This window comes from Equus asinus, chromosome 7, assembly GCF_041296235.1.
Source record: "Equus asinus isolate D_3611 breed Donkey chromosome 7, EquAss-T2T_v2, whole genome shotgun sequence".
Classification (NCBI taxonomy): domain Eukaryota; kingdom Metazoa; phylum Chordata; class Mammalia; order Perissodactyla; family Equidae; genus Equus; species Equus asinus.
In genome coordinates this window covers 53,762,887-53,780,463 of record NC_091796.1, presented here as the reverse complement: position 1 = coordinate 53,780,463, position 17,577 = coordinate 53,762,887, and the positions used below count along the sequence as shown (strand labels likewise).

The following is a 17,577-nucleotide window of genomic DNA, read 5'->3' as shown; positions in this document are numbered from 1 at the left end:
AAGAAATGTTGGATGAATACTAACTTTTGAACAATAGAGTACTGAATACGTAAAAATCTCAATAAGATCCTCTTTTTCCTCAAAGTATGCTTTTTGGTGAGGAAGACTGACCCTGAGCTAACATCTGTTGCCAATCTTCCTCTTTTTTTTTTCCCTCCCCAAAGTCCCAGTACATAGTTGTATGTCCTAGTTGAAGGTCATTCTAGTTCTTCTATGTGGATGCCACCACAGCATGGCTTGATGAGTGGTGGATAGGTCTGTGCCCAGGATCTGAACCAGTGAACCCCGGGCCACCGAAGCAGAGCGCGTGAACTTAACCACTCGGCCACAGGGCCGGCCCCTCAATAAGATGTTGTCTAAGAAAAAACCTCTACCATTTTTTGCACTTCATGTTCACTTAGAAAAATTAGTTTAAAAAAATTACATCTATTTACAGGGCTAGAAAAGTAAAAAATGTTCCAAGTCTACATGGTATTTAATGAATATGACGGACTGGCAGAATAACTACCATAACTTACTCTTTAGAGCAAGTACTATGTGCCAGGCACTGTGCTGGATGGGTGCCTGATAAACATCATCTCATCTGATTTTACAGCCCTGCATGGTAGGCATTATTGGCCCTTTTATAAAGATGAGGAATCTGAGACTTCAAGAGGATAAGTAGCTTGCCCAAGTGCTTAAAGTACTAAGTGTCAAATCTGGGATTTAAACCCAGCTCCAATTCCAAAGCTCATATTCCTGATTACACAGGACTATGACATCTATTATTCTGATGGTGCTTTGAGTCCTTTCCATGATGTATCCTAGAAGGATTCTTCTAGTCATGAGGAATCACTGAGCAAAAAGGATTCTGAGAGATTCTTCTATGTCTGTAGTCAGAGCCACATACGAACTGTTCCACTGGATGAAACTATGATGCTTTAAAATGCTAAGCAGCAGCTTCCCAAAGTCATTCTACCACAGTCGCCTAGGTTCTTGGCTCTGTGAGGGAAAGGACTGTGTCATATCATTTTTGTGCCCCCATATCACAGCCTAGTGTGATTTCTGTCACATAGCACGTTTTGAACAAATGCTGCTGAATGAATGAATGAACAAATACTTGGACCTTCTTTGCTAGTTTGGTCCAATTATAAACTTTACCATTAGGCTTCTATATTAAAACATCTGCTCAACTTCACTAAAAGAAATATAAAATGAACATTTTTTCATGAGAGTCTTATGAAAAGTGAAAATTATCACTTCTTTTCCCATGAACCAAGAGAAGGCTTTGAATTATAATTTTAGGAAAATTTACAAAGCATGTGAAGGGTCACTTTCTGAGTCAAGATATTGATCTATGTATTTCTAAACTTTCTGATGACACCATATAATTAGGAAGAATACTAAACAAACAAAAATACACTTCACAATCAATACAATGCTTGAACTCTGTGCCCTCTTCTCTCTTTTTCCTTTTTACTGATATTTGTACCGAAAACACCTATCTGTCCATCTCCAGTAGGAGATATTTCTGAAAAACAAAAATAACTCCAAAGAAACACAGCAGCAAAAAAGCAACAAATCTCACATGCCTCTTATTTGTCCTTTGAATTATTAAAAATAATTTAAAAAACAAATCTCCTCTTCGTTATTTACCATGATGTAGGGAAGCCATGTTGTGAAAAAAGCCCAGACTCAAAATAATACCAGAAAGTAAAACAATTCTGAGATAAAGTTATACATGTTACATCACATGTATATTCCTAGTTATTTTGGTTGAACTAATGATAAATATAATATGAGAATCACATCAATCAATGTAGTTAGGAATAATGCGTGGTATGGAACAACTACCAATAACTTACAAAGTGGACATTCCACAGCCGAATAATTGAGAGTTGACTTGACATCAGGTCCAGATCAATGACTCTACAGAGAGTGAATCCCACTTTGTTTTACAAAATATTAATTTTTGATAAATCACATGCTGTCCTTTAATGCCTGGTTAAAAAAAGTCTCTTCATTAAGGCGAGTGTTTTGAGAACGAATAAAAAATGAAAGCTAATTTTTAAGAAGTTACTAAAAGAAAAAATGTTTCATACTTAAACCAAACTATATAATCCCAATTTTGTGATTTTTTAAAAACTTTAAAATAAAGTTGTATTTTTAACTGCATCTTGGAAGGAATTTTATAGATATGAATACTCACCTAAAAGTGCATTTTTTCCATGATCATCTGGTAGAAATCTCTTGTCTACAGCACACACTAGGATGTGTTCAGGAAGATTGGGAGACTTGGCTCCCACCAGGAGGAATCCTGCTGGGATGTCGATTTGTTCCATACACAGAGATACCAAACGCAAATCCTTTCCCGCTTGACAAAAACCTAAAAACCCGGAAAAAGGACACAGTGAAATGTTTAGAGAAGTTATATCTCCTTATCACCCATTTGGAGAGTAGATTTACCTGTGGGAATCACTATTAAGGACTAAATTTAAAGTCCACGTACTCCAACTACAAGATAAATCTATCTCATGTGCCCTCTGAGCAGAGCAGAAAAGACACTAAAAGGAGGTGTTTCTGACTTATTCAGCCAACACTGATGACTTTATATTTTCTGATCCACAAGTAAGCAAATGATAAATACAAGAAAACTTTGAAAAACATATGTAATTTTTATATGCACATAATATAGTATTTTTACTTTTAATGCAAATTCACTTCTCTAAATGGGGACAATCATAGAAAAGAGATGCTCTCCATTTCACATAGGAAGAGACTGAAGCTCAGAGTTTGGTAACTCATAAATGAATGGGCTAGAACTAGAAATCAGAACTGTTACATTATTTTCACTAGATATGACATGACAAGACATGATAAAACCTTACATAACCACTTTGTATATCATAATATGATACACCAATTCATTAGTTCATTATTTATTAAAAATCAATTGTAACAGATGCTGTGCTAGGCCCGGGGATAGAGTTGAACAAAATATATCTTCCTCTAAGAACTCACATAGTCATCAATTGGAAGAATGTATAAGGAACCGATAATCACAAAACAATATTACAGAGCACAGCTATTTTCTGTTGCAAAGCACCAATCTCCACTTCTTCTGGGAGATGATTAGAGTTTTTCTTGTTCTCTAATCATGTGATTCCCCTGGAGAGTTGTGATATCCCAGACTGACCTGGAGCTGGCACCTGATCCAAGTTGGGGCACTCTCATATCCCACCTTTCTGGCCATGGTTGATCCATCCAGGGGTGGGCACTTGACATAAACCAGGCCAATGAAAGCCTTTTCCCTAGGAATTCTGAACATGGAGCCAGGGAAAGCTTGGCTCACATGGCTCTGTGCCAGCTCTTCCTTGCCCCGTGAGGGAAGTCTGTCAGCAGACACGAGAGGCTCAGGAGGAATGTTCTCACACTGTTTGGATCCTTGAAGCCCAGCTGTATCTGCCTTTCCCATGGTTTGGTCATGAAACTTTTTGATGGGAACTCTTCCAATAACTTCTTCATTCTACCTAAGCTAGTCTGAGTTGGGTTTCTATGACTTGAAACTCAAAGAGGCTGAATAAAAGTATAATAAATGCTATTTCAGAGAGTTGTGGAAGATGGATGCAAACATCTAACCCACCACATCGTAGAACAAACCTGAGACCACCATCAATATTGCCCAATAAAAAGTGCAGAAGAACCATACTAGATTCTTTCAGTATCAATTCATATTATGATGGTAACCAAATGCCAACAAACAATTGGATGTTATCAGTTAGAATATGAGAAATAAAAAGAAAACAACATCCAAACATTGTATGAAGCTGTGGTGCATGGTTTGGATCATCAAATCTCAAAAGTAGATATAATGGAACTGGAAAAATTCAGTTAAAAAACACTAAAAGGTTCGAGACAATGGAGTTCAACCATTTCAAGCTTGTAGTTTCCCTTTTAACATTAAAAAATTCAAATTTAACTTTTAGTGTTTGTGAATTGAGAAAAACATCAAAATGTTACTGTGAATTCTTTAACAATTTTAAATGAACTTGTATTTTATTATTCACAATATCATCTATATTTATTTGAAAAATAGTCATTTATACATGTGAGTCATATTATTTATTCAGTTAACAAACACTTTTTGGAGCCTATCGATACATAGAACCTCTTAAAAAAATTCTGCTGCGCCCAAGCCCATTAAGGAACAGGACTCACAGGTTTGAAAGTTGGAAACTGATGATGATGATGATGATATTGATGGCAACTAAAATTTATGGAGGCATTAACATAAACCAGGCACAGTGCTAAACGCTGTATAGATTATCTTATTTAATCCTCTCAACAACTCTAGGTAGGTACTACTATCTCTTTCTCATAGATGGAGAAATTGAGGCTCCAAAAGGTTAAAGAACTTGTGCAAGGTTACATAATGAGTCCAGTAATGTTCAGAGACATAAGACATGGGAAGTTTGCTATATAAAAACAGACAAAAAGCATTATCATTCAACTTGGCAAAAGAAAAGCTAAGAACAGTTATAATTCAGAGCTAAAACCATGAGTGGTGAACACAGACTTTTTCACCCAATTCTAAAATATTAAAGCTAGGAGGCATTTTAAGGTCCTGAAAGGAGCACTGATTTTTTTAATCAAAGGAATTATTAATTCGTGTATAGACAGTAAACCTAGAAGCATATTTCCCCTAAGAAGAAGCAACTTTATTGTGACTTGCTCCAAAAGGCAGAACATGTAAAATATCTTCCCAAAAGGTGTAGAAAATCCAGTGATGAGAGGTTCATGATTGTCTATTCATGGCAAGCAGGATGCTTGAGAAGCTATCTCTATCACTAAGAAGTTGTAATACAATCTTTCTACAACTTTGACTCATGGTATATTAGAGTGGGCTAGATGGAGATACAAGTCTGTACCAATTTGTACCAATTTGCAAATTATTAAAAGCTTTTTATTATATCAGAGCTATATTAACCTCAAGATCATCTGACATAGAATTTCCCAAGAAGTAGTTATCAAGCTCCCAGAAATTCATAAAGATATTCCACGATACTTAGGAATTATATGGGAAACACAACCAGACATCATTCCCAATTTCTAAAAACTAATAACTAATTATTCTAACATCCTACTTTTGAATGTTCTAAGGGCCTTCCATGCTACACATGTAGGAAGAGTGGAAACCAGTTGACTGAACTCAGGAGTCACTTGGTTGAACCCCATATCAGTGTGTGGTTTGATTATTACACAATTTTAAATTGTTTTTATTATCAGTCATATGTATTGATATGTTGCTTAATTTATACCCATAATGGGCTGTTGTTAATGATGGGAAGCTTGGGGAGCACTGATTGACTGATTGTGTTAATGAACACAACCATTTTACAAATGTGCCTTTGCTAGATATGAAAGTTAGATTCAATCTCAACCCCACTCATCAAATTATAAAATTATATTAAATACACCAATATGTTTCCAGGACACCAAAAAAAAAAGCAACGTTAAGGAAGAATTTTGGTGATTATAATCCAATTTGGCTCTTCATGTAAGAGGGAAAAGCCTACCTCTTTCAGCAGCATGTTATTTGCAGAGAAATTCTACCAACAGCAGCCTGAAATGTTTTCATCACATAGAGCAAAAATGCAAAAATTATAAAAAGTAAACTAGTACATCCTTTTAATCCTAAATATAGAAATTCCAAAACTTGAGTATTAGAAGTAGATTTTGACTTTTTTTGATGCTAGAAAACATTTAAATACATTTGAGTCCCCTCTTTCCCTCAAAAAAAGTATAACATTTTATTTTTGAATTTATCAACAAAACACGCTTTTTTAACACAATCAATTTAAAGTAAATTTAACAGTAATTACTGAGTGATAAAATGTAGGCATTTTTTCTCATATGCATGAATAATATCAGAGTATATTAATATACTGATCTAAAATAAATACTTTCTACTTAAATTCTTTATCATATGCCATGTAGTAACAGAATTAGTTTTTAAATTCCTAAGGGGTTCAAAAGATTATATATTACTATAAGAGAGGTTTGTGAGTCAAAGATTGGGTAACATTAATCTACTCCAATCTCTTTAGTATGTAAATGAGGAAACTAGGGCTAATAAAGTTAAGAAAATGTTCCAAGGTCAAAAATGTTCCTAGCAACCAAAAAAGGTGGAACTAGAACCCAGGTCTCTTGACTCCAAGATAGATGCTCCTTCATCCTCATTAACATCTCTCTAACACATAATGTTTTACCTTCCCTCAGTCTGATGTAGGACACTCTCTTATCACTTCTTCCTTGCCTATTTTTTCTGAGTCCTATCACCCAACTTTCCAGGCTGGATCCTGAGGGGGACTTGACACACCAGCCCTTGCCAGCAATGGGCTATGTCAGCATCCACCCATCTCATACTTGCTGATGAATCCTTAAAATTCATGGTTAAGCCACAAAGGTGATCTATGATTAGAGAGTGATATTTCTGATGAGCTTACTGAAAGCAATACATTGCAGCAAAAGGGAGATTAAGGGGGAAAAGTACAATTTTGGTTCTGGACTAAATAGGGATAGAGTAAAGAAGACACAGTCATTGTGGAGAGTATCTGAAGAAAGCAAGCATTTCTATGGAAGAAAGATGATTTCCGAGTGATTTCTGTGGTATATGGAAAGCTATACAGTCCATTCAAATTAAGAAGCACAAACAGTTTTTAGTACTACAGCCTTTCAGGGTTCTCTCACTTATGATATGAGGACACCTACAGGTCAACAGTAATAATTATTCAACAATGACTGGATTCTATGAGAAGCATGTTTCCTCAAAGAAGGAAGAAGCAAGACTTCTCCTCCTAAAATTTTTTTCAATAAGTGTTTGTGACAATGAAAAGAGAAAATGTCCTATTTTATACTAAAAAACCTACAATGATTGGAGTATTAAAGGGGCACAGGAACCAACTGAAATTGCTCCCCATGACCAAAATGGGGAAAATTTGAGCAACAAAATAGTGTTGGATTATATCCAAAACATAAAGTAAATATCCAAGAATTCATAATGATATAAATAAATGACTGAACAAATTAATAAATGGCGGGGGGAGGGAGACAAATTGCCATGCAGAAGAATTCCAAGTTATTTAAGTAGATACTCCACCCTCAAGGAGGTGGAGCAAACTCCCAGTTCCTTCAGCGTGGGCTGCGTGTAGTGACTTCCTTCCACAGCATGGAAAGGGGTGGGGGTGAGGGGACAGTGGAGATAACACTGCCTCAGCCAGGTGATTTAGGTCAACATCAACAGTCATAAATCATGGATAGTATGCACCCTTGATATAATATGATGAAAATGTCACTTTACCTCTGTGATCTTCCTCCCCCAAACCCATAACTCCAGCCTAATCAGGAGAAAAACATCAGACTAATTCCACTACAGGGTCTCCTACCTGACCAATAATTTCTAAAACTGTCAGGCTCATCAAAAACAAGGGAAGTCTGAGAAACTCACAGCCAAAAGTGTAAGGAAACATGACAACTAAATCTAATATGGTATCTTGGATAGGATTCTGGAGCAGAAAAAGGGCATTAGGTAAAAACTAAGGAACCCAAATAAACCATAGACTTTAATTATTATTAAAATTAATAATAATATAAGATGTTAATAGGGGAAACTGTGGGGATATATAACACTCTGTACTATTTTCTCGCTTTTTATGTAAATTTAAAACTGTTCTTATAAAAATAAAACTTATTTTTTAAATGTTCTATTTTATCTTCCTGTTTTCTCGTTACTCACTAACACAAGCCACATAGGCAATTTAATTAACAGGAAAGAACAGGAGAGAAAGAGAAGGCAAGGCTGAGTCCTACACCAGGGTCAGGAAGAAATCAATTCAAGGCCAGAAATGGTTGCAAAATCAAGGAAAAGTTCCTAAGTTCAATTTGTAGTTATTCTGAGAATACACTCACCTGCCAAGGGTCTGGTCTTTTGCTGTGATATCTAGTAACTGACTGTTTTTTTCCAAACTCTCATTGTTGGGATTCAGATCAGCTAATTATATACAAAACATATCCTCAGGGATCCCCAACTCAGAAAAAAACATCATGCAAGGCGCAATATTTAGTTTTTTGGTTTTTTTTGAAAACTATTGAAAGTAAGCTCCGTTGTTTGTAAAGAAGAATGGGTAGCTAAAGAATCTATGAAATGTGATTACATTTCAAGACCTATAGGATCCAAATATCTGGTGTATCAGATAGTTCTATTTTCCCACGACTAGAAATACGTCAGATTATTAATATGATAAAGATCAAATATTAAATCTCAATTAAAACCTCAAACAAAATAAAAAGAAGCCCTGCTAACCCCCTCTAGGGTAATTTTTAATTACATCTGAACTAATCCTAGAGAAAAGATAGGATCTTTCTTTGAGAGGCTACGGAAGATCTGGGAAAGAGTACCCTAAAGGAAGGATCTAAGCCTGTTTACTGTACGCAAGGCAAGATAGGTTATCGATGTGGGCATACAAATAACAATTGGACTAACATGCCCCTAAATAGTTTCATTTTCTGAGAGTAATACTGAAACGCCGCCTTAAAACCAAGACTCTTGCAGCAAGTGATTTTAATTTTAAAAAGTAATAATAGGAGAGGGCGCTTCTTTGTAAATTTCATCAGCATTTCCTTAAGAAAATAGCCAAGGTTTTCACTTCAGAGAACCAGGTTTGCATTTTCCAATTATCTCTAACTTGAAGGTTACACAGCAATCTAAATGGGGGGAGGGGAAAGTTTACTGACACAGCTGTAAACACAAACTAAAGTAATCCAAGCAGTATTGGGAAGCCTGAGATTCTGTTGCCCTTCACCCCTTTGGACAATCAACTGCCTCCCAGCAGGGTAGGAACCTACACGATTCCAATAATTTACATAAGAAATTAGCAGCCAAAATTTACATCTGAATGGCAACCCCCAGAAGCCCATCAGGTGTTAAGTATCTGCTTATCTAAATTGCCTCTAAAAATAGCTTTACCTTCCTTTAAGTCTTGGGTAAATAGAGGATTTCCCATGAAGAGAAGGTGGTATGCTGAAGCCAGTCCAGGCAGTAATTATATCGCCCTATTTCACTGTCATTTTTATAAGGAAAATTTCAGGGCTGTTCTGTTTTTGAGTGAGAGGACTCTTAGAACTACCTTAGAATGAGCCAAATGGAAAGAGCTATGGACAAACTATAAACTATCAAATTAGAAAATATGCTTTTAGTTTTTGATGGCCACCCTCAGGTGAATTAACAAGGGAAAACAAATAATGGACATGTAATTAACTATAATAAACCAAACTGGCTGATGTAGGAATCTAAGTGGAGGACTAGTGTTTTCAGGTTGTCTTGAAGTTTGAATCTTGTGCTTGGGTGGGATAGTTCTTTTTTCTCAGAAAAACTATATGTTCAAGTTTTTTCCTTTATTTCTAAAATAACTATTACCCTTTCCTTATACTTTACAGAACCGCTGCAGCGTAAGAGTCACGTCCTCATGTTTTAAAGTTCAAGACATATTCACTATCTGCTAGATCACTGAGTGTCCATCTTGGTGAGTGTTCAACAGCTTTCCATACCTGGTTATAAACAATGCCAGGGCCAGATACCAAACTAAAAACATACCTAGAGCACAGGAAAAACAGGGGAACCACTTCTCTACTTTTTGGTATAAAAATTGATATTTCAAAATTCTCCTCTAAAGCTTTTACTCTGGTTCTATTTAATTCTTAACATATAACAAGATTCTCAGTAACAATCCGACAATATTTTAAGCACTATTTCAACATCCAGTTGTTATTTGATAAATATGAATTGACTGATTAATTATATAAAAAGTATGAAAATGGATACAAAACAGCTAAGTAAACCTAATGCCAGTTACCTTCCACACCTCTACAGGTATAAAGGTCTGTATTACGTCAATAATAAGTAAATTGATATATATTATATAAAGTCTGGGCAAAAGAAACCAGTGACAAGCGGAAGCAGATTCATAAGGAGTGATGAGCTAGAAGCAAGTCTAACTCAAAGAGCAGTAGTACTTAATTGCTAGAGACTGGCAGTGAATCAGGTGCAGATAAGCTACTAGGAGGATTATTCGAGTCTCCTCATCCCCTACGTAGGGGATTTTGAGGCCTTTACAGTTTATCAAAGTCTCAAAAGAGAGACAGAGAGAGAGAAAGAAAAGAAAAAAAAAAAAGTCAAGAGAAAATAAAACTTTCAAACAGTGCAAACTCATTTATCTGGCTTTGCATATTTGAATCTCTAGTTTATCACCAAATTATTTGCACTTCAAGCTTTGTAGGGGAAATGTCTTGAAATTTTACCATTCTCCCCACTGCCCCCAAGATTTTCATGCATTGAAATCACCCCAGGTCCAAGTTAGTCTGGGTATAAAAGTTGCACTCTGCCTAATATGGATAAAGAAGAATCCATATACTAATTAGGTCAAGATGGTCAGCAAACTGTGCTGTATATCACTAAATGGAGGGAAGACAGTATAATGTGTGACATTATCAAAACCCTGAAATACTAAAAATGTTTTATATTAGGATTTTCTTTTTAAAAGTGCGCTTAAAGCCTTGGTAGAAGAGGAGGTTGACAAAATAAATAAAATGAGATTATCAAAATACGTACATTTTTATCTTCTATAGATAACAATATACTAGATGGAAATATACTAAATATACAATATAAATATACAATATACTAAATGGAAAAGGTAAATATAAAGCATTTGTTATCTCTACTGTTTTGAGGTTGGAACAAAAAGAAGTAGGAAAAGAGAACACTGAAAAAGTTCCTAAAATAGTAGCATTCCTGCAGGAAGTACCTGGAGCACTGGAAAAGCCCTGCCCTGGGTCTAGGCTTGCCTTTGCCACATACCATCTCAAGAAGTTGTTCCAGTGCTGTGAATTTCAGTTTCTTCATCTATAAGATGGGGTGATAATATTTGTCTTTCTTACAGACACCTGCTATGAAGTCATAGGAGATAACGTGTGTGAGAGCATAATTATTTCTCATTCCTTTCTGTAATTACTGGTTTCCAGCCTTGAGTACCACATGTAATGATTGGAAACTAGTGAGGCAATACTACAGGGATTTAAAAAAACAGAACTGAAACCCACCATCTGTAGTGCAAGACCCTTCTGGGGCAGGTTTTTGTGAATAGGGAATTGGTGGGCTATTCGAATCAGACATTTCTTCATCATCTTCGTCATCTTCCATTTCATTAACTGTTAGATTGCTAGAAAAATCCAGGCTTCCATTTTGAGTGTAGCGGTGTACCAAATCTTTATCCAGATCTTCCACCTTGGGTTTTACATCTGGGTAAACAAATAAATCATAGCTAATTTAATTTAAAAAATGCTTGTGGAAAAATAACCAAAAGAAAAATTCATAGTTCTGAAAGAATATCTGAGGACAGGGAGACTAGCATTTTCTAACACTTACTCAATTTATTTCAGAGGTCCCCAGATTTGGAATTCCCACTTCTTTGAAAAGAAGTCTAGAAATGTGGGGGATTAAGAAACTTACCTGCAGATGAGAAAGGATGCTGGTCAGGGTCCAAGTACAGCTGGGAAAAAATTGGTCGTGGTACCACACTACTACATCTGAGAGAGGCTTCTATGGAGTTGTGGAGAGCTTCTTCAAATCGAGCAGATTTCAGTTGCCCAGCATATGAATTCCCCATGGTCTACACCACCCCCCCCCCAAAAGAAAAAGAGGAAGAGAGGAGAAAAGTGAGATAGTTAGAGGGCTATATGTCTGCAAAGAATACGTATAGCTGATATCAACTACACCCATATATCTTGTTAGGATAAGAACTATATGAACTCTACTATATTTCTTTTTTTTTTTTTTAAAGATTGGCACCTGGGCTAACAACTGTTGCCAATCTTTTTTTTTTTTTTTTTCTGCTTTATCTCCCCAACCCTGCCCCTGTACACAGTTGTATATCTTAGTTGCAGGTCCTTCTAGTTGTGGGATGTGGGAGGCCGCCTCAACGTGACCTGAGGAGCAGTGCCATGTCCGCGCCCAGGATCCGAACCCTAGGCCGCCGTAGCGGAGCCCACGAACTTAACCACTTGGCCACGGAGCCGGCCCCTCTACTATATTTCTTAAGACAGTTTGTATAAGTCATCTGTTATATCACTTTTGCTGACATCACAAAAGTCTTTACAGTCCAAAACTATTTTTAAAAGCCTCTTTAAAGGATGTTGTATCTGAGAAACAAAGAGTAATAAATGCTTTAAGTCAAGGTTCTCCAAACAGTAGATCAAGACTGATTTGTCAATCATGAAACCCAACATGGTGACATAGGGCCTTTCTTCCTCCTTAAAACTGGCGGGCTACCATAACCCCATACCAACTCTATCAGTGGTTTCAGAGTAAATATTTAATTACTTCTTTCTCTACTAAGATCCTATTACCCTAAGGGAGAAAAAAGATTCTTCTCTGGAAAAAGAATGAAAGCTTTATAATAATATATTTAATTGACAAACTCCTGAAAGCAAGATTTGAGCCTTTTAAACTCAAAGAACTCATTTATGTATTGCTTGTATTTATTTAAAAGAACATTGTTGTTTCTTTTGTTTCATCTGAATCACAATCTTATTTAGGATCCTTCAGGAAAATATAAAGAAGTTTTGAAACCATAGCCTTTACTTCTCATAGCTAATATTTGTATAGTACTTGCTAGTTACAAACATTTCCATGTGTGTCAATAATAACTACAATTCATTGGATGCTAACTATTGGCTATACCAACAATTCTCAAAGTATGGTCTGAGATCCCTGAGACCCTTTCTGGGGTCCAAGAGGTCAAAATTCTTCTCAAACTATTACTAAGATAATATTTGCCTTTTTCACTCTCATTCTCTCATATGTGTACAGTGGAATTTTCCAGAGGCTGCATGATGTATGACAATACTGAATGCAGAAGCAGACAGACTACTCTTCTCACTAACTTATTTTTAGAAAATAGCTATTTTTCACAAAATATGTTATTTATGTTGATATATAATGGGTTTCTTATTGTTAATTTTTAAAATTAATATTTCTTAAAATTCTTAGTTTTAATTTCTAATACATATAATCCACATAAACAAAACTCAGTAATTTTTAAGAGTATAAAAGGATTCTGACATTATGTAACCTACACAGAATTCGAAATATATTACGATGTAAATCTGAAAGCTATATAAGGTTATAATCCAATGTTTCTGTAATAAAAAATAAAAATAGATAAATAAATAAATAAGCCATACAATTCTTATGCTCATGCTCTGTGAGCATAAGAAGAAAGCAAATGCAATAAGCAAAGTTTTAATGACATTGCCCCGTTCTTACTTTTGCATAGGAATTACACTGCTCTATTTGAGACAGTCAGTATTTTAAAATGTTAAAACGTGTTTCCTAAAATAAAAGTTTATTTTCTACTACCAAAAAATAAAAAAAAAAATTTTTAAGTGTTCTGAGATTAAAAGTCTGAGAACTGTTGGGCTAGACAATATACTAAGTACTTTATAAAAATTATTTTACTTAATCCTCAGTATTCTTTTTCTTTTAAAGATTGGCACCTGAGCTAGCAACTGTTGCCAATCTTTTTTTTCCCTGCTTTTTCTCCTCAAATCCCCTCAGTACATAGCTGTATATATTTTTTTTTAGTTGTGGGTCCTTCTAGTTGTGGCATGTCAGACGCCACCTCAACGTGACCTGCTGAGCGGTGCCACTCCGCGCCCAGGATCCAAACTGGTGAAACCCTGGGCTGCAGAAGTGGAGCGTACGAACTTAACCTCTCTGCCATGGGGCTGGCCCCAGTCCTCAGTATTCTGAAGTAGGTATGACCTCTTCCCACTTCATAGATGAAAAAACTGAGGCTTGGGGAAGCCAAGCGACTTGCCCACTGTCACTCAGCTGATAAAGGGTCAGAACCAGGACACAATATTTAGCTGTGTGACGACAAATCCCACACTCCTAGAATACAGTCTCAACTTGGGTAAATCTCATTTCAAGAAAGGCAGTTTCAAGAATATCTCAGTCCCACTTATCCTATCAAGGAGAGGGATATTAAATTTCACCTGCAACTCCACCTCTGACTGACCCCCTGGAGCGAGTCGGTGGAGGACTGGTTGAGAAGAACCCTGAGTATGTATCTGGGCTCAGGGGGAAAAGGAAGCCAAGATCCACTAGTGACGACTCCTGAGCAGAGACGAGGCACATCACAGCTCTGCTCTCAGGTTTCCCAGAATCAGATGCATGAGCTCTGTAGGAGATTTTGATGACCCTGAGCTGCCATATATAGCAAAGAAGGCTTCTTACACGATTCCCGGCAGCAGTGAGTAGGATGCAGAGATTTCCACGAGAGTGGCTGAGCTTATCAAAGCTTTGTTAGCGATTCCTATGATTTGGAGGAAATGCAGGAATAATATTTTGGCATCTTTCTCATAATAGGTAATAAGAAACTAAATGCTATGGATTTAAATTACTAGCTTCCTTTCCAAAAGAAAAAAAATTTGTAATTATCTGAGGTAATGGATGTTAACTAAACTTACTGTAGTAATCGTTTTGCAATATATCAAATGATTATGTTGTACACCTAAAACTAATACAATGTTATATGTCAATTACATCTCAATAAAACCAGAAAAAATAAATTACTAGGTTCCTTTTTTACAAAAAGTACATACCCAAAAGTATGTGTCCAATATCTAATTAAAAGTTGTAAGCAGAAGGAAATCAACAAAGAGTGTCAAATAAAATTTTCCTGAAATACCAAGTTTTTATCCAAGCTCCTAAAATTCCCCACCAATACAACTATAAATATTAAAATTTTCTAAAGCTCAAAAGCAATTTATTTTTCAACAGAACCCACACATGATCAAAACAGGGTACAGGTTAGAGGAGAAATATGCTGTGTCACTAGTTTGTGTATCTAAGTCAAAATTCAACAGCCATTTCACCTTTTTTCTTTGCTGAAGGGAGAAAACTACTAGGAATTAGCACAGTCATCCATGAGATTTCTTATCCACGGAGAACAATGGAATAACTTCAAAGGTGGACCTTTAGCCTTTCTCCACATCACCAAATGCCTGGAAATCTTGCCTCTTCTATGTGCTCAACAAGTTTTATCTTCCTTTCATCACTGAAAACCTATATTCTCCAAGAGATCTCTTTAGTTTAATATAGAACTGCCCAGTTACACATGGAGGATTGCATAATCTCAATCCCTTCGATTTATAGTTTAACGAGTAATACGACAGATATATATATATTTAATATATACATGTCAAACAAATTGTGCTGAATAAAAATATTAAGTCAACATAAAAATGGACAGTCGAGTTTCACCATCATAGAAGACATACATAATCCTACAAGAGCACTAGCAATACTCAGATGAAGACAAAGGAAGGAACTATGAACAGATTTAGGAGAGTAAAAGAAAGTGGCTGACTATTCCAGATGAAAACATAACTCGGCATTTTTTTTTTTGTAATAAGATTGGCACCTGCACTAACATCTGTTGCCAATCCTTTTTGTTTGTTTGTTTCCCCTTCTTCTTCTCCCAAAAGCCCCCTGGTACATAGTTGTATAATCTAGTTCTGATTGCCTCTGGTTGTGCTATGTGGGACGCTGCCTCAGCGTGGCCTGATGAGCAGTGCCATGTCTGCGCCCAGGATCCGAACCAGCGAAACCCCGGGCTGTGGAAGCAGAGCACGCAAACTTAACCACTCAGCCACGGGGCGGCTCCTGGGCATGTTTTTTTTAAAGATTTTATTTTTTTCCTTTTTCTCCCCAAAGCCCCCCGGTACATAGTTGTATATTCTTCGTTGTGGGTCCTTCTAGTTGTGGCATGTGGGACACTGCCTCAGCGTGGTTTGATAAGCAGTGCCATGTCTGCGCCCAGGATTCGAACCAACGAAACACTGGGTTTCCTGCAGCGGAGCAGACGAACTTAACCACTCGGCCACGGGGCCAGCCCCCCTGGGCATGCTTTTTTAATAATGATAATAATAATAATAATAATGTGAAGAACTACAGAACTGACTGCAGACCTCTTTACTGCTGAGTATGGAGTTCTTCCCTTGACAGTTCAATGCCACCCAAACAAGGGCAGAGTTCAAAGGTTGAAGCCTTTTAGTGCAATATATTCTTAATATAATTTGTTGTTACTCGATTCTGACTCCTACCGACCCTGTGTACACCAGAGTGGAATCCTGCTCGGTCTTTTCATGCCATCCACTCACCTTGTAGCGATGTATCAGACAACGCTCCATTGCTATTTATAGAGTTTTCAAGGCCAATTTTTTGGAAGTGGGTGGCCAGGTCCTTCTTCCTAGTCTGTCTTAGCCTGGAAGCTCCACCGAAACCTGTCCACCATGGATGACCCTGCAGGTATTGGAAATACTAGGGCCACAGCTTTCAGGATCACAGCAACATGCAGCTGCCACAGTATGACAACCAACAGACAGGTGGTGTAGTTTTCTGACTGGGAAACAAACCTGGGCTGTCGCGGTGAGAGTGCCGAATCTTAACCACTAGACCACCAGAGCTAGCTTCTCAACATCATATGCCATCATATTTAGGGTAACTGAAATTATTGGCACTATCCACCTTGACTATTGGCCTTCCTTTCCTCTGAATCTCAAATAGCCCGCAGTGCCTGAGATAACATACCACACCCCTGAAAGTAAGTATGAACAAATCTAACTTCAGGTCAGAAAATGGAGAAATACTTTCCAGAATCAGTTGCTAAATAAAATACAACAAGAAAGAAGACTTGTGATTTCCATATATACATACATATTTTATGCATCTGGCTGACATTAAGTTTATGAGACTGCATTATATTGCTTTTCCATGTTTTCTTTTATTATTGCGAAATTGCAAAAGGACAAACTATATTAAATGTTTTGTTATAGCAATACAGACACTCGTGATATTGAGGAAATCTCTAAGAAAGGGATGGTACATGGTATGGGCTCTTTCTGCACTACTAACGAACTGCTCAGAATGCAAGAGGGATCAAGTACAAACCACCATGACACTGTGGTTTGGTGCCTTTCTGCACCAGCTTTTTCCCTTTTCTACAGAAAGATAACAGAAGAAGGGCAGGAGTGAAACAGGAAGCTTCTACCACTGGAGGCTTTAGGAATAGGGACTGGAGAAGTCACGAAAGGAGCAGCTGGGGAAGTAGGTGCCTGCTAATGCCTCCACGGCCTCTCCTTGATTCTCCTTTTTCTGCTGAAACGGAAAGGAGAAGCAATACACTTTAGGGAGATTCCTCCTTTATCTGTAATGCTTTTATTCCTTTTTTGTCAAATGGATCATGGTTAACAATTACTGTATTGTTAATTCAGTAATTACTTTTACAGTAATTAAGTACACAGGACACAGAGAAAATTTTCCTTTAACTTACTCCCCAAGGATTTTTTACAGTTAAAGCATCAGATCAGATTTCAGAATACATATGCTTATTTTTCAAATGTTAATTTTAAGTTAAATGTGAAGCACATATCACACCAGTAGGCATCTAACAGGCGGATGACGTAACAGTACGGCTG

General features: G+C 36.8%; 1 protein-coding gene across 15 annotated transcripts in view; it reads right to left on the bottom strand.

Moving 5' to 3' along the window:
* Positions 1 to 17,577, bottom strand: part of GREB1L (GREB1 like retinoic acid receptor coactivator) — a 240,767-nt gene that overhangs the window by 99,570 nt on the left and 123,620 nt on the right. For 13 of the 15 annotated variants that reach the window (XM_044773554.2, XM_044773548.2, XM_044773557.2 and 10 more), the window contains 3 exons: positions 11,546 to 11,705; positions 11,137 to 11,334; positions 2,189 to 2,365 (listed from right to left, as the gene is read on the bottom strand). In XM_044773554.2, coding sequence (XP_044629489.1) covers positions 2,189 to 2,365; positions 11,137 to 11,334; positions 11,546 to 11,702 — 532 coding nt within the window. In that variant the 5' untranslated portion in view covers positions 11,703 to 11,705. Of the gene's footprint in view, positions 1 to 2,188; positions 2,366 to 11,136; positions 11,335 to 11,545; positions 11,706 to 14,091; positions 14,412 to 17,577 lie in introns of all 15 variants that reach the window. The other 2 variants (XM_044773549.2, XM_070513371.1) reach the window with 1 other exon arrangement.